This window comes from Alosa sapidissima, chromosome 5 (assembly GCF_018492685.1).
Source record: "Alosa sapidissima isolate fAloSap1 chromosome 5, fAloSap1.pri, whole genome shotgun sequence".
Lineage (NCBI taxonomy): Eukaryota > Metazoa > Chordata > Actinopteri > Clupeiformes > Clupeidae > Alosa > Alosa sapidissima.
In genome coordinates, this window is record NC_055961.1 from 14,197,657 (window position 1) to 14,219,233 (window position 21,577).

Sequence of the window (21,577 nt, forward strand, 5' to 3'; positions counted from 1 at the left end):
CCATATTGCAACGCATTTTGGGCACTAATCGGACATCTATTTCGGCAGGCTTCACAACACCAATCTTGCTCCAGTGGCAAGATTACAACACATGATTGGCACAATCAATGTCTTCACAACACACCACATGATTGGCTCAATGTATTCACATGTCCACGTTTTGCCACGGAGGGGGGTGTGATATATGTAGACAACACCATACGTTACAAACTAACCCCATGCATTTCTATGGAGGATTTTTTGAGTGCTGTGTCTCCTCATTAGAAAGTCTACCTCCTTAAAAAGCTCATGGTGTTCATGTATTCCAAGGCTCCCGAGCTGTTCTTGACCAAACGCTGCGACACTCGTTGCTTTAGGCGCCATGATAGCCCATCCCTCTTCCAGCATCGTAGAAGTGTTCCTGCAAAATAATGTGGGCAAGAACTATGATTATCCAGATCAATAGTTGAACATTATTATTATATATAACCTTAAATGGAAATGAGTAAAATCTTACATAGCCATTGGTGGAGTAAGGATCCCTGAGATTAGGAAACAGTCACAATGCCGAGTGCATATCTTTTTCTTTGACTACGTACTGGTATCCTTCTAAAAACAATAGGAAAATTATATTAGATATATTCAGACAACATTACAAGCTATAAAATGGAAGAGTGATTAAACATGGATTATGGACAAAATGTAGACTTAACGCTTCTTGCCACTAAAATATGCTTAAGTAATATTACATTACATTAGGCTAACACATTTTTAACCAAAGCGACTAACATGGTAGCAGTTTAAGTTTTAAAGCAATTCTCAACAATTTTAGGACAATTTAAAAACAGTAGAGTACAGTAAGAATAAGTGCATCAGTGAGTGCTGTTTTTAAACAGTTGAGTGTCAGTTCAAGACAGGTGGTAAGTACTAGGCAGTCCCTCCAGGATTGAGAGGATTTTTTGAGATTGTTGCGATCTAAAATGCCTGATTTCGCGACAACTTTTCTAAAAAATTGCGATGGAAGTTGCGGTGTTTTTAGCCGTTTGTTGCGAAGACATTGCGGGAGGAAGTGAAAATTGAAAAATTAGTTGCGATTTTAAAAAAAAAAAAAAAAATTGAATTGAGGGCAATTAAGGTTAGTAGCCTAAGACCAAAATCACACTGATCATCTTGATGTTTATTAAAAAGGATAAGTAAAGGTAAATAGTATGGTTTACAGAAAATCAAAGTAGGCCTAGGCTACTTTATTTGTGTAAATTCTTTGACTGGGGTAATTCACAAAGCAGTATAACCTTTCGTAGAACTGTCCAAAAAAGACAGCCCCCTAAAGAGATGGCATCATGTCACTATGTTTCAATACATTCATATATGTTGTAATTAAGTGTGCTTGCAAAGCAGCACACTTATTGTTCTTCTTAAGTTTTATTAAGTGTGCTTGCAAAGCAGCACACTTATTGTTCTTCTTAAGTTTTATTATTATTTTTCCCGTCTCCCTAATTTTTTGTCAGCCCTAGCGCCTAGGCCCTTTGAGACAGAGACACCGTTCCAACTTTAAAACGTCCGGTCAGTACCGGTGTAAGTTGGTCGCGAAGATGACGTCAGGTGGGCGTGCCGTTCGTCCGCCATATTGGATTGAACAGAAAGCGAAACTAAATTTTCACAGGTCACAAATTTGGTCCGAACGCCACGAAACTTGACGTACATTATCCTTGGACCAAGCCTCACAAATGTTAGCGGAAGGATTTTTGATTTTCGAAAGCGTTTGCCCGTCACAGCCAAACGAAATCGGCGGCGAAGCTCCGAAACAGGAAGTCGTCCATATCTCAGGAACACTGTCACATATCGATACCAAATTTTGTATATGAACTGGGGACTCCAGTGTGAGGGTGCATAGGCAAAAAAAAAAAAAAAGAAATATTCCAAAAGTTTCCATCATTTGGCAAACCACCCACGTACGGTGTTCATTTTAGGACATCCTCAGACTCAGGTGTCAGACTCAGAAAAACATCGGTCATCTTCAGACAAAACTGCATCAGCGTCAGAAAAACCAGACTCAGGTGTCAGACTCAGAAAAACATCTGTCATTTTCAGACAAAACTGCCTCAGCTTCAGAAAAACTTCTGTCATCCTCAGACAAAACTGCCTCAGCGTAAGAAAAACCTCTGTCATCCTCAGATAAAACTGCTTCAAACCAAACTGCCTCAGAAAAACATAAGGAGTCAGGTCTCAGAAAAAACGCTGTCAGAAAAAGTGGAGTCAGGTCTCAGAAAATCAGGTCTCAGAAAAAACGCTGTCAGAAAAAGTGGAGTCAGGTCTCAGAAAAAACGCTGTCAGAAAAAGTGGAGTCAGGTCTCAGAAAATCAGGTCTCAGAAAAGTATTAAGTATTAAATAAAGACAAATGTGCTATGCCATGATGTAATACCATATAATACCATTATAAAACGTTAGCAGTTGTCATTGTCATTGCACAACAATAATAGACAGACATAAAGATAGACAGGTACTTGAAATGTAATCCCCAGGGGACAATAACTGCAGCGTTGTTGAATTCATTTCATATGAGATGTTATCTTAACTTATTTAGAGAAATGTGCCTTGTTGTTGGTACCTGCTATTTCATGTATTATCATAATGGTATTATATGGTATTACATCATGACATAGCACATTTGTCTTTATGGGGGTTTGGGAATAATGATGTGATGATAATGATGCAGGTTTCTTACTGGTAGGTAGTGTACAACTGGGAAACGGTTAGCAAAAGTAAGAAATAATGGTCCAGGTGTCGTTCTGGACTTTCGTGGTGGAAAAATGTTTAACCCACTTTTCCCTAGCTCATTGAATGTACCGTAATCCTACGAAAAACAAATTATTTTGCTGTATGTACAGTACGTAGCTTACTCCGGTATGTGCCTTACAGCAGCTGCTAATGTTACTAGCGAAGTGAGGTTAGCTAAGTTACATCCATGGATTTCCTACAATGTGTATACCATTGGATCACTTTCTACCTTTACTTATAATTTCTACATCTAACCAAGCACCAAATATAACATGCCAGTGACCAGGCTTGGAATTTCACCATTCTGGGGGCAAGGCCACTTGGCCTTCAGTTGGGCATATTTGGTGGGGGGCACAAAGGCCACATGGGCACCAAGGCCAAAGTTAACTATACAGTAGTAGGCTATAAAAATGATCAAAGTTGTATTTAGCCTATTCACTGCAGTAGACCTGCATCATTGCATGAAACATTACAAAAACATGAAACATGACATATTACATATAACTGTAAATCATCTGATCATCTAATAAAAACAGATATCTAGGCTATATATAACATTTATTTTATATTTGGCCTGCTATGAAATCATGTATTGAACAATTTAAATTTAAGCACAGCTAGATGCATGCTTAGCATTTTGTGATCAGGCTACTTTCATAAACTCTTAGTCAGCCGTCCTCTGATTTACCAATATCTAGGCGATATTTGTAACATTTATTTTGTATTTGGCCCGTTATGAAATCATGTGGAACAATTTAAACACATTGTAAAACTTAAAGCCCAAATTTGGAGACATCAATGCATGTCGAAATTTACTGCAAATTCAAAACTGGATTACTCTGGAACGGCTAACTGTACAGGGGACTGCTTTACACCTTTATGTTCGGTAAGGTCTGCTGTTTATTCTGATATATGGTTTGTCATGTGTTAAAAGAAGGGTTCGTGAAGTATTCCACCGAGATGAATGGGTAGGGAGATCATGGACGCAAAACCTTCAGTAGAATGTATGATTAAATTGAATTATATTATTTACTTTTCTCGCGAACCGTTCAACACAGCAATTATCGGCTAACATCGTTGAAAAGCTGAGAAAAAGCTCTTTCATGTGACATCACTTGTGATGTCTGTGTGATGAATAGGCTACTTCGCGAGTAGTTCAACTGAGAAGAATGGGTAAATTTGGACGCACTTTCTTGCGATGTCACTTTCTCCACTGCGTAAAAGACTAAATTAATTTGCGCTGTGAATGCTAAGATTATTTTGACAGGCCGCAGGCTAAATAAAAATCGCTATTAGTAGGACACAAAGCAGAATATTGAAAGAAGGGGGCACCAAGGCCACCGTGGCCTGTAAACCTATGATTTTCAAAGGGGCTTCACGGCCAACGCAAGGGGCTACCACGGCCGTCGTCGCCGCCGTGAAATTCCTACCCTGCCAGTGACAGAATAACGTATTAAGCATAATATTAAACTCACCGTTCTGTATCCGTCGTCTTCTTCTGTCCCCACAATAACTTTTCATTTGAGACTTTTTCGTCTGACTCTGTTTTTTCTGACAGCGTTTTTTCTGAGACCTGATTTTCTGAGACCTGACTCCACTTTTTCTGACAGCGTTTTTTCTGAGACCTGACTCCACTTTTTCTGAGGCAGTTTGGTTTGAAGCAGTTTTATCTGAGGATGACAGAGGTTTTTCTTACGCTGAGGCAGTTTTGTCTGAAGATGACAGAAGTTTTTCTGAGTCTGACACCTGAGTCTGGTTTTTCTGACGCTGAGGCAGTTTTGTCTGAAGATGACAGAGGTTTTTCTGACGCTGAGGCTGTTTTGTCTGAAGATGACCGATGTTTTTCTGAGTCTGACACCTGAGTCTGAGGATGTCCTAAAATGAACACCGTACCCACGGGTATTTGGTAACTCACACCATTCACCTTTTCACCATTCACCTTCTATCACAATGCCTTCCATGTATGCACAATGTCTCAGAGCAGACACAATGTCTCCAGGAAACCTTGCCCAATCATGAAATCCTTGCTCTGCCATGGGATAGTATGGACTTACGAACTGAAATAACAAGGAGAACAGTAGCTATATATAGCTTACATAATAGAGTTGTTTTCACATTGACGGTATTCAAATTAAAATTTTCATTATTGTTACATATCATGATGGGAGAGTATTATTAAAAATGTTACAAGTATGCAAATGCATATGTTTACGGGCATTTAGGTTTTACTGTGTTGTTTTGTTGTAAAGACATGCAAGGCATTCTGGGCCGTAATGAACAGTGGTCGGCAGCACTCCATAGGCTACGTATTAATATGAATAGGTGTTTCTGTAAACCTAGGGATAATAAACAGCTATCTCTGTTACAAAAACGAGCTGGTAATCGCTCATTGAAGAGGGTACTATGATAAAAAGATTGTTTTCCTAAAAGCATGGAGTTGACGAAAGAATAAACAATCAATGTCACGTTAATGTTAAATAGCCTAGAACTATCTGAACGCTAGGTGGCAACGTTGTATTACATTTCACTAGTGTAGCCTACTTGAAATACGGTGTGAGATTCCCAAGTAAGGAAGGTGCAAATATTATGTAATTTATCATGGGAAATTATTGGAAATGTTATTTCTTGTTTATTCTAATTGCAAACCACACACATCCATTCGGAATCACACGTACACATTTAATACTGAAAGACTATCATGTCGTTTATTTGATGTTGCCTTAGCAACACAGCCTTCAGAGCAAAGATTCTAGAACAGGGCGTCAGAGAGACACGTTTTGAGTTTGTGGCCAAGAACCTAAAATATCGGTTTCCATGTGCTGGATGGTGTGCGTCCTTTATGAAAGTAAGTGTTTTATACAGTTAACGTTACAGACATAATGAGTCATGTTGTAGTGGTCAACATAAATGTGCCCCTTCTGTTATTAGAATGCTAAGCGGAGAAGCATGCTAAGCAGAGATTTAGTATCATTAATTTCTTGTGTGGCTAGCTATAGGGAGGAGGAGATGTAGTGCTACAGTATGTTGCTAATTGGGATTTATGTTGTTTAGCGTAATGCCATGGCCATTTGATATGAGATGCTTGCACTCGTAACTTCGTCACGTGTAACTTTAGGACTGCTATTTTTTTTTTACTAACAGTAATTCACGAAGCACTTTAGCCGTAAAAGTAGCACCTACGTCTGTGACGGCTTAAAAGAAGTGGCAAGGACTCCTAACGCGATGTTTTGAAATGCGTCTACTATTGTCTACAGGAGCTTCCAATCGCGAGGGAACTTGCATTGTAGGCATAACTAAGGGATGCAATAACACCACCAACAACCAAAACTAGCCTACTCATTGTCAACATGTACATGAAATGTAACGTTTCATGTGGATCAAATTAAAATGTTTTCTTTGCAAACGTAAGCATAGGCATATGGTGACAGATTAATTTATTAATGCTGCTGTGTGAATCACGGTAAGCGCGAATGAAGTGGCCACTTCTTAATGGGACCCACTGTATGGAAGTGGGATAAGTAAAATAGAGATGTTTTAAATAAGATAAGGTTAATCAGAATTCTACGATATGCCTGCTTGACAACGGCAGAGATAGAACTGGCCTTTGGCCATAGCAACCATCCATCTGAGCTGTGTTGCAATGTGAGGCAAAGTATAGAAAGGTGATGAAACATACAGAGACAGGTCAAGAAATATAGTGCAATGTAGACAGTAGTATACAGTTGATTTACAGACGGTGGTTTAGAGTAATATGAAGTATTCCTTTATTCTGAAATACATCTGAGATAGGCTCTCAAAACAACCCCAGGCTCACAAAACAATCCCAAACAGACATACGGTCTTTATAGAGCAAATCCATATAGATTATTTGTCAAATAAACCAGTAAAACATAATTTGTGGGATGGAATATATAACATTCACACTCATAGCTCATATTTTTTTAAAATAAATCAGTGAAAAAGTATCCTGACAAACAAGTAGCTTTTTAATGCCTTGGTCATATTTCATAATTTCAATTCCTCTGTAGGTTACCTGATAGCCCAGTTTGAGAGGCGCAAGACACGCGACATTATTTATTTTTGCAGCCAATCACTGCTGTCATTTTATTTTATTGATTTGATCTCAGTCATAGAAGCTAAATTCGAAGGCAGGCCAAAGGTAAAATCCAACGAATCACATTCAACCCGCAAGCCAATAGTTGAATAGCCCTCTCCTAGAGCTTTTGGGATATTGCCACTGCTCCAACACTGAAAGGCACCGTTACAATGCCTGGATCAAGCCAGGTTCAGCATAGCGTATGCCACTGTCTGCTCACGTTGCTGACCGGACCAGGGCAAGCACACTTTCGCAGTTCCCGCCGGAAATGCAGTCTAGTTCATATTAAGTTAATATATTTTTAATAATTCATATTATGTGACTTGCATAATTACTAATAGCCAACTAAGTAGTAATTTTATATTGGTTTAAACTATCAGATAACACTTTTCTTTAATGTTATTACGTGGTGTTTAAGTCTAATTGACTGCCTGTCACTTTAAAGGGCGTGAGAGTAGCGTTTTCTAAGTGGATTGGAAAGCTTGCATCTCACTGTGTTCGGCTACGAGTGGAAATAACTTTTTGAATAGTGCATTACGATATGTGGATGGAATTCGGGATGTTTTCTATGTCATTAGTTAAAATAAATGTTAAAAAATAACTCGAATGACATCATTCTTGGATCGTAGAAGAGGTAAATGTATTGCAATGTTATTAATTTCTATGATTTTGGTAGCACTACACAAACTGAGCCCACAAGCTAGCAAACATGACACGAGCTAAAAGGACATCTCCAGGTGAAACGTTTGCCAATAGGTTGCATACTGTAGCCTACTCAAATGTCAGTAAACCAAGTAGGCCTTAATTAACTTACTTTCATAGCCTAGGTAGGTTAGCAACACCAGGTTGAGAGATGCAAGTCAAGCAGATCATTAACGTTAGCCTTCTATTAATCGTCATCAAAACTGCAGAGGAGTGAACAAGTTATAGGGCAGTCTCTGGTGTCTGCAGAAGTGAGGCCATCCTTAAAAATATTTTCGCTTGCCGTAACCCGACCGACCCCGTCAATTTAGAACCGACCCAAATATTTATTTTTTTCCCCTTTTAGTCTGACCGACTTGCCGGTTGTAAACTTGCGTTAATACCGACCGATAGTATTTTTTTACTCTAAACAACCAATACAAATGCAATAAAATAATATTATTTTAGTAGGCCCAAGTACTGTGAATATAAATTGCCTACATGCAAACGTGGCTCACTTAAATAAAACCCTGTGGCGTCATCTCTACACCATTGGTTTTACGCATGTCACACTATGGCCTACGCTTCGTTTCATTCACACAAACTGATAACGCTTTTACTTGGCACGAAGTTCTGAAAGAACTGTGTCCAGATCTTTTCTCATCCCTTCTCCCCCCTAGTCTAACGGTGACCGTGTCGGAGTATTGAAATTGGTTGTGGTCTATTCAGCATTTCTCAAAATATGGGTCCGCGGAGTCGTGGAGTGAAATTAGGCCCGGTGCTTCATCTGATAACTTGCTGCGCAGTTGATCAAGAAACCGCGGATCGAATCAAAAAGAAAACAAACGTTTCTGCTATCGATGTCATTAAACATGGAGCCCTACAATTAAGTGGTGGTATGAGCATTCATTCAAAGCGCGTCTGCGCGAGAGAAACTGAAACTAACCGATAACGTTGGTATCAAAGCTCCGCTTCAACCTGTTGGAAGGCTATTTATTTATTTAACGAAACTTAATGTAACGACGTTGTTTTTTGGAACTTCCTTAGAAACAGAGCAGAGACTGTATAATACACTGTATAGCATTGAGTATTGTATAGTCAAATTTCAATATAACGTGGCCAAGAGCTATTGTAGCCTTCTTTCTGGGTACATGTAGATGAGCCGTATGACCCCAAAGTCTGCCATGACCGGGCCTCAGGTCAAAGAAGTTTGAGAAAGGCTGGTCTATATAACCTGTATCAGAATGAGGTTTGCAATGGTGCGCCTGAAGGCATGGGTTGAAGACCCAGTCAGTTACATCACGATATGCACATTTGTGTAAATTCATTCCTACGTAATCACCATGACCAATATTGTACTTTTTTTTACTTTGAATCTTGAAAAAAAAATATATTGACCTACATACCGACCCATTTTTAATTTATTTTTGGCTGTTACTGCAAACAAAAATATTTTTAAGGATGGCCTGAGTGTGGCATCTGACTCAATATTCTGCGCGAGGGACTGTTGTGGTAGGTGAAATTTCACAGGGAAACCATCATGATTGGTCAAATTTGCAAAAAAAGTTGCGGTGTTTGAACAAAATTGCGAGGTCGCCCAGAATTCACAAGGATTTGCTGAATTTGCGTTAATTGTTGCGATCGCAACATCGCGAATTCCTGGAGGGACTGACTAGGATCAGCAAGACTTGTTGTAAGTAGTGCTATGAGAGGAGATGTTCTCTAAAGAGCTGGCTTATAGCATTTATCAACCCCACAATCACCAGTTCAATATTGTTTTTACACAGCAATTCTAATACCTGGATTAAAATACATCAATTTAGGGTTTTCTTGTCACTCTGCAGGCAGGTTGTGTGAGGCTATATGTGCACAATAATGATTTTTCATTTTATTTCACATTACATTATTCACCCTATTACATGCACTCTATTTTTCTCTCTCAAACAGTCAATTGTGATGTTATGTTACACTGTTCTCTCACTTTGAATGAATGGAACGATAACATTGGATCAATGTAAAAATGCCACTACCACTGAAAAGTCTGAGTAGGGATGTCCTGAGATAACCACACCCATGGAATCCCTCTCGTTCAGTCAGAAAAGAGTTAATAGTTTGACTGGACCTAACTGTTGTATACAATTAGATTAATTTATTCAAAACAAAACATACCCATGGACCAGGATATTCAGAAGATGCCTTCTTGTACAGTGTGTCAAGGTGCTCTACTATACTCCTCTATTATTTCCTCTCCCATTTAACTCTTCTCCAGAACCTCCTGGACCATCTATGCGTAAAAAAAGAAACAATAACAGTGATACACTTGTAAAGAGAAAACTTACATGCACCCTCTAAAAAGTGTAACTCCAGAGTACAAACAAAAAAGCTAAGGGGGCAGCTAGAACGTCAAAAAACAAACGCTATTTAATACCACTGATAGTGCTCAAAATATAATTACACTTCTGTGGTTGTGTGATGAGGGTCTCTACAGACAAACAGAAGTATTGTAAACTTGGAAAGTGTACAGAGAGGTTATAACAAGACCTGTATCTGAAGGAAGCAAATTGCTTGGCTTTGTGTTCCAGTAGCATGAAATCAGTGGGATTTTGATCTTGCAGCACTGGATCTGCAAGCAGATCTGACTGAATCTAATAAACATACTTTACGTTCAGCCAGATCTGTGCAGAGCTGCAAGATTGAATGTGCCCACTGATTTGACACTACCGGAACACAAAGCCAGGCTTCTGCATTTTGGAGACGAGACAGACAAGGATTTCTCCTAGTGATATTTTAATTTTAAATGCTCACCTGTTTGGCCTTTTTCTGCTGAATCTCCTATGGCAGGTGTTCTCTTCTTTTGCACCAGTGGATTGATGTGCCTTGTTTGAAGAACAAGAAAAAAAAAATTGGGATCTTAAAGGGCTGCTTTAAGAAATTCGGTCTCCGATTTTATTTCACTTAATTCAACTAAAGGGTGACAAAATCTTTTTTTTTTTTTTTACCTTACCCACTTTATTAGGCGTGAACAACACGTTTCACAATTTTCTTCATCAGGTTTGAACGTGAACCTAAAGCCTTCACGCCAAATAAAGAAAAAAGAAGAAGAAAAAAAGCGTTGCAATATGGCCGCCGAGTGGAGGGACTTGCCTAAAAGGACTTTGGCTAAACTCACATAAAACCTCACCTTCTCGAATTAAACTTTGAAAAGAAAAACCAGGCTGCAGTTTGAGGTACTTTTTTTTCTCCATGGTACTGGACATTGATGAGCATTTTGCTGACCCTGTTAAAACAAAGAAAATGATTACATCAATACAAGAACAACAATGATTTGACTATCAGCAGTATATCAACTAACCAGCAAAGGACTTCTTAACTTTATTCTGACATTATTTACCACAGGTTACCATGTTTCAACCGCAAGTGTTTTTGTCTTAAAATATGTTCATATAATCCCTACTTTTTAAGCAACATGACTGGTAATAACTTAAATAATTTCATTAGGCAGTAAACTCGTCTACATTTTACCATATCCATAAAAAACTGCTCATAATTTCAGAGAATTAACATTTCTTACTCTGCTCAGCTGTAACGTTATGCCTGATGGATTGAATATCCTTATGCACGTGCTTGCAAGATAGTATTGAACCACAATTTCTACAAATATCTAAAATTAGTATCAGCTAGCTAACTTCTATACTCTTTGGCATACCTGCACCCTTTATAAGTTAGGAAACAAATAAATTGATCTAACCCAAATAAAGCCAACAGACTCTAACACAGTGGTCCCCAAACTTTTTCTTCCGAGGGCCAGCTTACTATGCCTGGCTCTCAGAGAGGGCCAGAGACTCGGAGTATATCAGTAACCATAAATAGCTTAGTGCTGTGAACAACAGCAGTCTACCTTAGTTGAATATTCCATTACATTTAATCTATAGGCTATTGCAATTTAATACCATTGTTAGCTGTGTTTATATTGCCATCATGCCATATCAGTGTAAAACGTAACTCAAATTAAATAACTCATAAAAAGACTTTTGCATTCCCAAAAGTATATTTTATTAAAAATGTGTGAACTCTGAAAATTTAAAGTTCTCAAACTATGAGAATTTTATGAAGCGCTGAAGTGGTCTGAAATGACCACCATTCTAACTTTCACTCACCTGAACTTGTGACCTCTTTGTAGGCCTATGAACATTTAAACGAGTGAATACAAAATAGAAATAATTATCCCAGAAAGTCCCAGAAATATGACTTGAATAGAAGTTAGTTAGTTATTAACAATTAATTGATAAACTTTTACAATACTTTGAGCACTGATGCAGTCAGCATAGGCCTCTTACATTGTTTGCAGGTAGGCCTATTTCATTCCGTTTTTGATGCGAAACAGCGCCAAAATAACCACCAGTGGACAAAATGATATTATATTAGTCAGTTTACAGTTTAAGTATTACAAATTAACATAAACTTAACCATTTCAATTTGATAAGGTTATAACCCACCGAAGTTGTTAGCTTGCTGGATGTTTTACCAATAATTTTCTGAGCTAGCTCGGTCCCGTATTTCCACCGTCTTGCGTGTATGTGTCACTTAATATCAATTTCTATACAAACCAAGACAGCAGACTCCTAAAGAAACGCAACCACCCACACCATAGGTGTATCTAAATTAGCTATGTACCAAAAATTACATTTTACCGTGACAAAGAGCTGTAGACAGTGTTGTAAGGCTGCGTGTACACAACCGCTTGGAGCTCCAGTGGAATTTTAATTTCACGACGAGAATTCTCGGTCTAACCGTTCATGTGCCGTTGAAACGGTGTAAATAGGCGACCCATCAGGCCAGCACTATAACTCTGAGCGTGGTAAACAAAATCGGATATTTCAGGCAGTAAATGCTCCCGTTAACAAAAAAAAAAACACAGATTTTCTTCAAATCTACACACCTATGGCTACTGAAAAATGTCAGGTTAATTTAGCAAATGTTATTTTGAAGTGTTAAAAAACATTGTTGTTATAGAATTTCTGAACAAAAGTAGTGATAATTGGGGGTGTTACGATAGCGACCTTGCTACTAGCTAGCGACCAAGCTAACGTCACCAATATTTCATAGTAGGTAAAACACGTTGGTATGAAAACTTATACCTGTGATGTGACATTACTTAATTGTGTATTTGTCGTAGTTTTCATGCTAGCTTACAGAAGTAGAGGCATAGCTGCCAACTCTCACGCATTGGCCGTGAGACACTTGATTAGTTTCACACACTCACACCCCAGATTTCTCACGCTGAAGTGTCAACCCGGTCGGATAGATGCCTGAAAAATGAGTTTAGCCTATCTACCTGTTGAGCCACGGTTATGCTTTCAGAGACGGTGAGAGGGTTCAAGAGCACCCCGTCTGTGGAATTTTCTAATTTTTCTCTCATTTGCGATGCTACTTCAGAAGCCATCCTAGGTGCATTCCCCCCGCATTTCCCCAGCTTCAGGTATGCTTTGAGTATTACTGAGTATTTTTCACGCTGCAGTGTCAACCTGGTAGGTCAAATACCTGGCAGATGAGGTTCAACTAAACTAAACCTATACATATGATATGACACATCATGTGAACGAGCGGAATCTAAGCTTTCCAATGATATAAATGGTTCGCGAGACAATTATCATTGAACCGACGTGTAATTTAGGCTAATCATATTTGCATTTTGCACTCAGTGCACACCCATTACTCTCGGTTTAATATCTCACTAACCCTTCACACAACACGTGGCAAACCCAATATCACAATAAACAGCAAACCATACCGAATACGAGGATATAAAGCATGCCTCTGTGCAATAAGTGGTTCCTGAGTAATCCAGTTTTGAAATTGCAACACATTTCTACATAGCCTCATTGGTGCGAAATTATAATGTATTCTGATGTAAACTATTTGTCAGTTTGTCAGCAGTTCTTATATTGTCAGGTTCCAGCCAATCCCACTTATATATATCCCAGATACATGAATATATTTATATTGGCATGCTTCCTAGTGACATTAATGCAAAAATATGAAGAAAATCAAATAACGAGACACAAATATTGATATAAAGCCTGACATAAGCCATATGCAAACATTCACATCATGCAGATATGGGTACATCCTGAAAAAGGACTAGCATGTAGGCTATAGGCTATGGCCATTACAATCATAGACATAATATACATAGACGCCGCATCGACCGCTGCTCCCTACTAGCGCTGACGAGATTTGGAGCCGCCATCTTGGACCGGTCATCCACTCCACTCAGTGTAATCTGTTTGGCCGGTGCAATGAGCTGTCAGCACACTTAATTAATCATATCTCACTGAATACCGAACAGATTTTCACGCGGTTTTTTTTGCTGCAAAGGTCATACATGTAGCTATGATACAGGCCACATTGTTCGAAAATACAAAATACAACCAATAGTACGGTAATGTTAAATCTTACTTGTGAAAAGTAAATCCCCCCGAGTATGGTCCGCCGATTTGAGCAGGAACATGCTGCACAGTGCTGTCATCTTGTGTTTTCTGCTGCAACGCAATGAGGAGTATGACAGGTCCAAGATGGCGGCCGCATTTCTTGTTTCCAGCAGCCAATGCGGCGTCTATGTATATTATGTCTATGATTACAATGACCAATATATTATCTTAAATGAACTAGCTGAATAACACAGGTGACCACTTCTGCATAATTTCATGGAGTGCTGAAATGTACACCTGGCGTTACATTTTTGAACATTTCTGAACTGTGAAATGTAGCATATGTTTTTGTGGTTGTGAACTTATTGCAATATCACCATAACTATTCCACCTGTGTATGCATGGTTATAATCAGGGTGCGATTTGTAGGGGGGGATGGTGAGGATTTCCCCCCCTCTTCCTATCCCTACCTCTGCTAAATTATTTTTATCGTCGGGGGGGACAACATTTATCCCCCTCTGCCCCTCATATTGATTAAGGCTACTTCATAAAAGTAAAGCGCTGCAATGTGAGAACAGTCTAGTAGGCTAGCCTATATAATAATCTGACATCAGAAACGCACTTAATTTGGCCTTGATCGTGCAGGACATTTCAGAATGTCGAGTGTGTAATCCATCATAAATGGCTAGGTTCAATGGAAAAGTTAGCTAGACAAATAAAAGAAAACGAGAAGGATTCAGTGAAGCATAATAATGTTTTAGAACCTTCAAAATTAGAAAACTGATGCAACTGAGATGGAGGACAACTGCACGTAGAGTAGAACGTAGGCCTATTGTCCGAAGGAACTTACAATAAATGAGGAGATATTTGCTGAATGTCACAGAAAAAAATGTACAGAAATTGCTTGGCATCGCTTATTCAATGGCTCTCTACCGAAACACATGTAGTTTGCGGATGACGAACGAGAAAGCACTCGTTTTTTGATAAATCAGCCAGTAGTAGACAAATAACTTTTAGAAATAATCTGTACTGCAAAAACGAATGTTGGTGGGTATTTAAACTATCTAGCGGGTATTTTAACAGCTGCAAGAAATAGAAGCTTCATGGTCTTTATGTTCTGGTTCGTAAATTATTTTCATAAAACTTCAAGTTGCCCTATACCTTTACTCTCCAAACTCTTCACTGCACTGTAGGCAATTAACTGACAGTATGATAGGTTATTTATTTTCTGTAGGCTACAATAAACACATTTATTTTTTTAACTTTTGCAATATTACGCACTTGGCTACTGAACGCAAATCAGCAGGAGAGAGAATGCACGTAGCCTACGCAGCGTGTAGCGCAATGTGTAGGCTATTTGGTTACCAACTAACACTGTTAGCCAATCCACTAACTTAAGACTTCAGTGCCATCATATACAACGTTTTTTACACAACAAATACAGAAAGGATGGAGGCAGCAAAAGTAGAGAAGTCATTTCAGATGGGGCAAGAACAAGGTGAATTTGTATGCTTGTCAAAACGTAGTCCTACCCTGCATTAGAGGAGCTGATCATCATACCAAGCACACTCGCTGTTCTGGTCCCAGGGATGGATTACTGCACGGGCCTTCCGGGCCCAGACCCAGGGGCCCAAGGTGTCAGAGGGCCCTGAAGCCCAAGCCTTTGCATGGAATCATTGCCTCAATATCAACACATCAGGATGTAGGCTATGAATCTGAATGAATTTAGTATTGGCCATCCCCAAAATGCACTATAATACAGGAAATCACATCAAACAAATCCACATCAAACCACCCCAGAGTTCGTACATTCACACCCACTTAAAACACTAGGTTGTGAGTTTTAATTACACCGTGGGTGTACATGTTTGTTCAAACAACTCCCGAAGTTACACTAATTAACACTAATGAACACTGAAAAATATGTCTCTGAAAAATTAACACTTAATAACACTGTCAATTTTACTGTGGAATGACAGGACCTAGGAACACCTTGTTGCGACATGTGCTCAACGTTTGATAACGAAAACATTCCCAATGTGGACTGGACATCCTACTAAATTTGAATAAGCTTTTGACTAGTGACGATGCGCTTCAGACTGTCATGATAGGGTAGCCTGACGAGCCAGACCCACATTAAAATGTAGGGTCTGGACACTCACCATTCGCAGTGCTCAGTCCGAGGGGCGGGATAATCAGTTGTCTTTCAAATTCCCTCTGCACGCAATAGGACAGCGGCAGCGCTATGAGTCCCATGCGTTTCCCACCAGCGGAGCTAGTTGGCTAGTTCAAACGTTTGCCAACTTAATAAAAGCTTAACTCGTGTAGGCCTTCGCCAGCAGCAACATCCATCTTATTTGTTTTCAAGTAGCAGGGAATTCAAGCCAAACCGTTGCAACTCTGCCATCAATCATTATGTTAAGCCCACCTAACGACTCTATACACGATTTCATTGGCCTGATTAAGTTTCGATTTCTGGAGCTCACAAGCCAACGGAGAGTTGCTAGACTAGCCCTGGCAGCAAATGTAATTCGCTGCCGCTAGGGGCGCGTCTAGATTTCTAGGCTAATGATAGGGCCCAATGTCCCAACTTTGTCTGTGTTGGGGTAGTAGAATAGAATGTAATAGAAATGGCAACATTGTACCTACAGATTACGTATGATAACTGGTTCAACACTTTTCTATTTCACAATTCAAACAATGAACTAGTGCCTTAATGTTTTGGGGGGAAGGACTACCTAGTATAGGGTGTGAACAGACACGCAAAAAGACTGAAATGTAGAGATGCACCGATATGGAATTTTAGGGCTGATAACGATAACTCATAGGCCTGTTTATCGGTTTGTTGTGGCCGATACAATAACCGATATTACTATTGAAAAGAAAATGTCAAAAATTAATTGGGGACAATATTTAATAAGCATCATTTAGTTGCAGTAATTTCATCTACCACCATTGACGGACATAACTCATAGGCCTATTATTCCACCTCTTGGCTGAATTTCCCATTGTCCTGCGTAATTTAGAACGTGCATTAACATGTTATTTGAACACCTATGAAATAGATCCATTTTTTTGGCTGTATCACACTTGCATATTAAAGGTTGTGTTAGCGATGGTGGGGTAACGTTATTTCAGTTGACATTCAAACAAAACAGAGAGCTAGCTCGCTATTCCCTCCCTCCCTCTCCCGTGCAATTGAAACTCTCCTAAATGCGCATGTCTTCGGTGATTGGGGTTGGAACACTATTTATTTTGGTTTTGAGTGGTTGGTAGCACTGTTGCGGTCTATTGTTTTTGTGTACAGATCTTGGATCTCTTTTTTTTGATGGCCTGCTTATGGGCCGGGCAGTTAGAGGATTGTGCGGAAAGATTAGATGAATGTGATCATTTATGTTTGGGCATTCAATCGCTGATACAACCTTTAATTCACCGAACTCATTGTGAAGTTTAAATGAACGGTCACGTTGCATCCAAGCTGTTAAACACAGACGTTCAGAACATAGCAACATTTAGCATATGACGGAGGTGGCTTTTAGCTAGTTGGATGGCAGTAGGCTAAGTAAAATATGTGGATGCGAAGAAAAGAACTTTAATCTTGCATATCCCTCTGCTACTCCCTATGGAAAGTTTTCAGATCTGCACTCTTAGAATAGGTCGGCCACTAATATCAGCCGTTTTGCAGATGGCCGATGGCAGCAAAAATCGATAGCCTGCCAATATATTGGTGAATCACTATTCGTACTACCCTGGTATCGGAACGTCACCTATTACCAACCATCACGTATTTCCGACCTCTTACGCCTATGTGTCACTTAAAGCTGCAGTTGGCAAGTCTGACAGATTGAGGGGACTTAGCCAAAATTTTGAATGTTTACAACTCATGCCCCTCCCTCACTACCACCGAGCACCCTCTTGTTGAGTTTGTGCTCGTCAGTGCGCACCAGACTGTGATTGACACCAGAAGAACCAGGGAGCTGGTTTTGCTTTTGCAAAATAAATAACAGGCTCTAGGTCAGGGGTCTCAAACTCAAATGAGCTGGGGGCCAATTCTGCCAACGTCATCTGATCGGAGGGCTGGCTATTTCTGAAAATGCAATGTTCTTTTTTTCAAATACCACACAAAACTGCAAACAGAAAGTGCAAGTGTTTTTATCTAGTTTTAGACACCTGTGCTAGCAACCTTAGCTTATAAATAAAATAATGATCAAATAAATATTAATACAAATTATAAAATAAATGAAAAACATAAAAACAGGTATGTGTGTGTGTTTCACACCAAATAAAAATATTTCCTCTCATAACTTTTTTAAACCTGGCAAACTAGGCATCAGGGTTAAGAAAGCAACACCATTGGATTTTTATATCAAAACTTCAAAAGGCCATGGCTTGAAAGTGGTCAGAGATAAAGTCCTACTGTAAATGTAAAAATCTTTAGTAAAACAAAAATGTATGAAGGGGGTAAATTTACCCATCTAATTTGTCACTGGATGGCAAGCACCTCAAATTATGCACCTTTCAGTAAATACTGGATGAACATATTTAAGCAGGTTTACTTTCCTTTTTTCATATTACCCACATAACAAATTAACAGGAAAACACCTAAGATGCATACCAACACCTAAGATGTTGTGGTTTAGTAATAGATTACTACAATATAGGCCTACAATAAAGTATTCTGGTCAAACAGTTCCTATCGCGGGTAATCTGCATTACCCAGAAGTTCGCATCATATTGCGGGTGACTTTGTAGTTCTTTAGAGCCCTATTTCTACTAGTCCTGCTGTCTGTACCACATCCATTACGGACACTATCATCACGATTACCACTGCAACCTCCAAGCTATGTTGGGCAGAGGGTCGAAACAAGCATGGTATGCTTAGTGGACACCGTTGTATACACGCACCTCCATTCACAGACGCACCGTGACTATCACTGTCATAGACGATCGATCATAATCTCCAAAAGGATATTCTCCTTCAGAATTAGAATAGGTGAATAACATAGCTTACCTAAGACTTCATCACACGTGAACATTTGGTGTAGGCCTATTTCTGCTTAATTTCTGCAACACTATGGCCTGCATCCCTTCCGCGTCATTACAAATGCACGTCTTAGTGTTTCTCGCGTGTAATAAGTATTTCCTGAAAACTTTGCGCAGCGATTTTGGGTTTGAATCAAGCTCTGGATGTCTTGCACATAGTGGAGCAAAGTAGGCCTACAAATGAGATGTCACCGTACCTGGATCTATCGTCTATTTTAATCAGTATCGTTGTTTGTCGCAATTAATAGCCTCAAGGGCCGGATTACATTATTATTTTGTCATACGTCGCGGGCCGGAATTGGGCAGGCCAAATCCGGCCCGTGGGCCGGGTGTTTGAGACCCCTGCTCTAGGTGGAGGAAGAAGTGCGGGTTTTTTTCTAAAACCGACTGATTTATGTTGTTCTGTCGGAGCATAGTGTCGGTTTCAGTGAATATGATCAAAAGAATCTTGCCAACTGCAGCTTTATTATCATGCATTTCAAAATTCAGAATTCAGTTGTAATCTACACGGCAGCAGCAAAAGGATTCAGTGGTGGTGTGTGGGGTTGTGTTGAAAACAATGGTCAGAGAGCATGTGGAGGCCATGTGTGATGACTGCGGTCTTTCATATGGCACACTGGGTCACATCCTATGTGACTACACATATATGCTCCATATTTGCTGTACAAGTGACCCTCTAAGTGGACAGGTAGTGTGAGTGATGGGGAAGTATGATGCAGTGGATGTGTGAGAATTGGAGGAGGACAATGGGTTTGCTGGGTTAAGGCCCTGACAGCAATAACAAGGACACTGGGATTTTTAGTTGAGTGGGGAGTTATCACCCATGAGACCTGACAATAAGACATGCCCCTCAGTCGCTTTATATTATATATGCACAGCATTTAGTGTGGTTTTGCATCTTTGAATCAGTGCCTTACAGCATTTAAGCACGCTTGAAGGTATTAAGATATGTGTGTGGTAAGAGTAAGGTTTAAGGATACAGACAGGAAAAACTTAATGCAAATGCAGGGATGTAACTGTGTTCTGAAAAACTGTCAGATGGCAGATATTTTTTTAAATATGTGAAATATGTTTGCATCTTCGAATCATTGCCTTACAGCATTTAAGCGCGCTTGAAGGTATTATGTGTGCGGTAAGACTGAGGTTTAAGGATACAGACAGGAAAAACTTCCAAATACAGGGATAACTGTGTTCTGAAATGCAGTCAGATGGCAGATACTTTTTAAATATTAAAGTATTTTATATAGTTATACTTTCAATGACTGAATGTATGAATGAATCCACAATTGTATGTGCTATTGTGACTCTCCACACTTCCTTTACAGTATGCTACAGGAGAACAACTGGACAGCAATCAAAGAGTTCATTCTTGTGGGCTTTCCTACACTTCAATCTGAATATTATGGCTTAGTTGCATTCATATTTTGTGTTGTATATGTAATCACAATCATAGGGAACATTCTTCTAGTAGTAACATTTGTGTGTGAGCCAAAGCTCCATAAACCTATGTACATTATCATGTTAAGCTTGGCTCTGTCTGACATAGGATTCAGTACTGTTACTTTACCTAAGATAATATCCCGATACTGGTTTAATGATAAATTTATTCAATTTCATGTGTGCCTTGCCCAAATGTTACTAGTTCATTACTTTGGGACTGTAAACTCTTACATCATGTGGGTTATGGCTTTGGATCGATACATAGCCATATGCTTTCCTCTTAGATACCCTGTGGTCATGAAAAATAGTACAATGACTGTTCTCAATTTTGTTGCATGGGCAATCGCCTTCACCACAACTGGCGCTATGACTGTCTTGGATGCTGCATTACCATATTGTGGGCCAAACCTTATCTACCAGTGTTACTGTGATCATAATTCTGTTGTTAGACTGTCATGTGCTGATTACAGCTTTCCGAATTTGGTTGCCTTTACATTAGCTATGGTGGTGCTTCTGATACCCCTAGTGTTCATTGTCTACTCCTACATCCACATCATTTACAGTGTAGTGAAAATAGCCAGTTCACAGGGCCAGTGGAAAACATTTTCCACTTGTGCCACACAAATGTGTATCATAAGCCTTTATTATTTGCCCCGCTGCACTGTCTATATTTTTAATATTACAGGTCTCTACATGAACTTAGATCTTCGCATTGCTCTTATCCTATTCTATAGTCTGTTTCCTCCTCTTGTAAACCCTTTTATCTACTGCTTCAGAACAAAAGAGATCAAACAAACACTGGCTCGCTGGTTTAGTGTGATGAGCCTGGGGAACAAGTCCTCCATTGCTGCTATTCCAAGATGACTGTTTCAACAAGCAAGAAGTGCAATGTATAGAAACTATTACATGCTTTGAATATTCCTGTATCAAAATTGAATGATTGTTATCAACAAGCATGTTAATTTACTTTTTCTATACTTTGTCTAATGTTATTACAAACAAGCAATGTAGACTTAAAAAAGACAATTCAATGTGTTCATGTTTATAATATACTGTAAGGTCTGTTTGCAGGTCTTTTCCTATAATAACTTTTTTTTAATGTTATGTTAACTTAACACTTAGGTTTTA

At 39.2% G+C, this 21,577-nt stretch overlaps 1 protein-coding gene and 1 long non-coding RNA gene across 2 annotated transcripts; one reads left to right on the forward strand and one right to left on the reverse strand.

The window, feature by feature from the left end:
- Positions 1 to 367: 367 nt before the first annotated feature.
- On the reverse strand, positions 368 to 9,893 carry LOC121709674. The gene is made up of 3 exons (XR_006031998.1): positions 9,705 to 9,893; positions 497 to 588; positions 368 to 400 (listed from the first exon to the last, which is right to left on the reverse strand). It is a non-coding gene; the product is annotated as an uncharacterized LOC121709674 (long non-coding RNA).
- Positions 9,894 to 20,335: 10,442 nt separating this feature from the next.
- LOC121709108 (olfactory receptor 2AT4-like) lies at positions 20,336 to 21,313 on the forward strand. Its single transcript, XM_042092184.1, has one exon. It carries the CDS (start codon positions 20,336 to 20,338, stop codon positions 21,311 to 21,313), a length of 978 nt encoding a protein of 325 aa, XP_041948118.1.
- Positions 21,314 to 21,577: the final 264 nt, after the last annotated feature.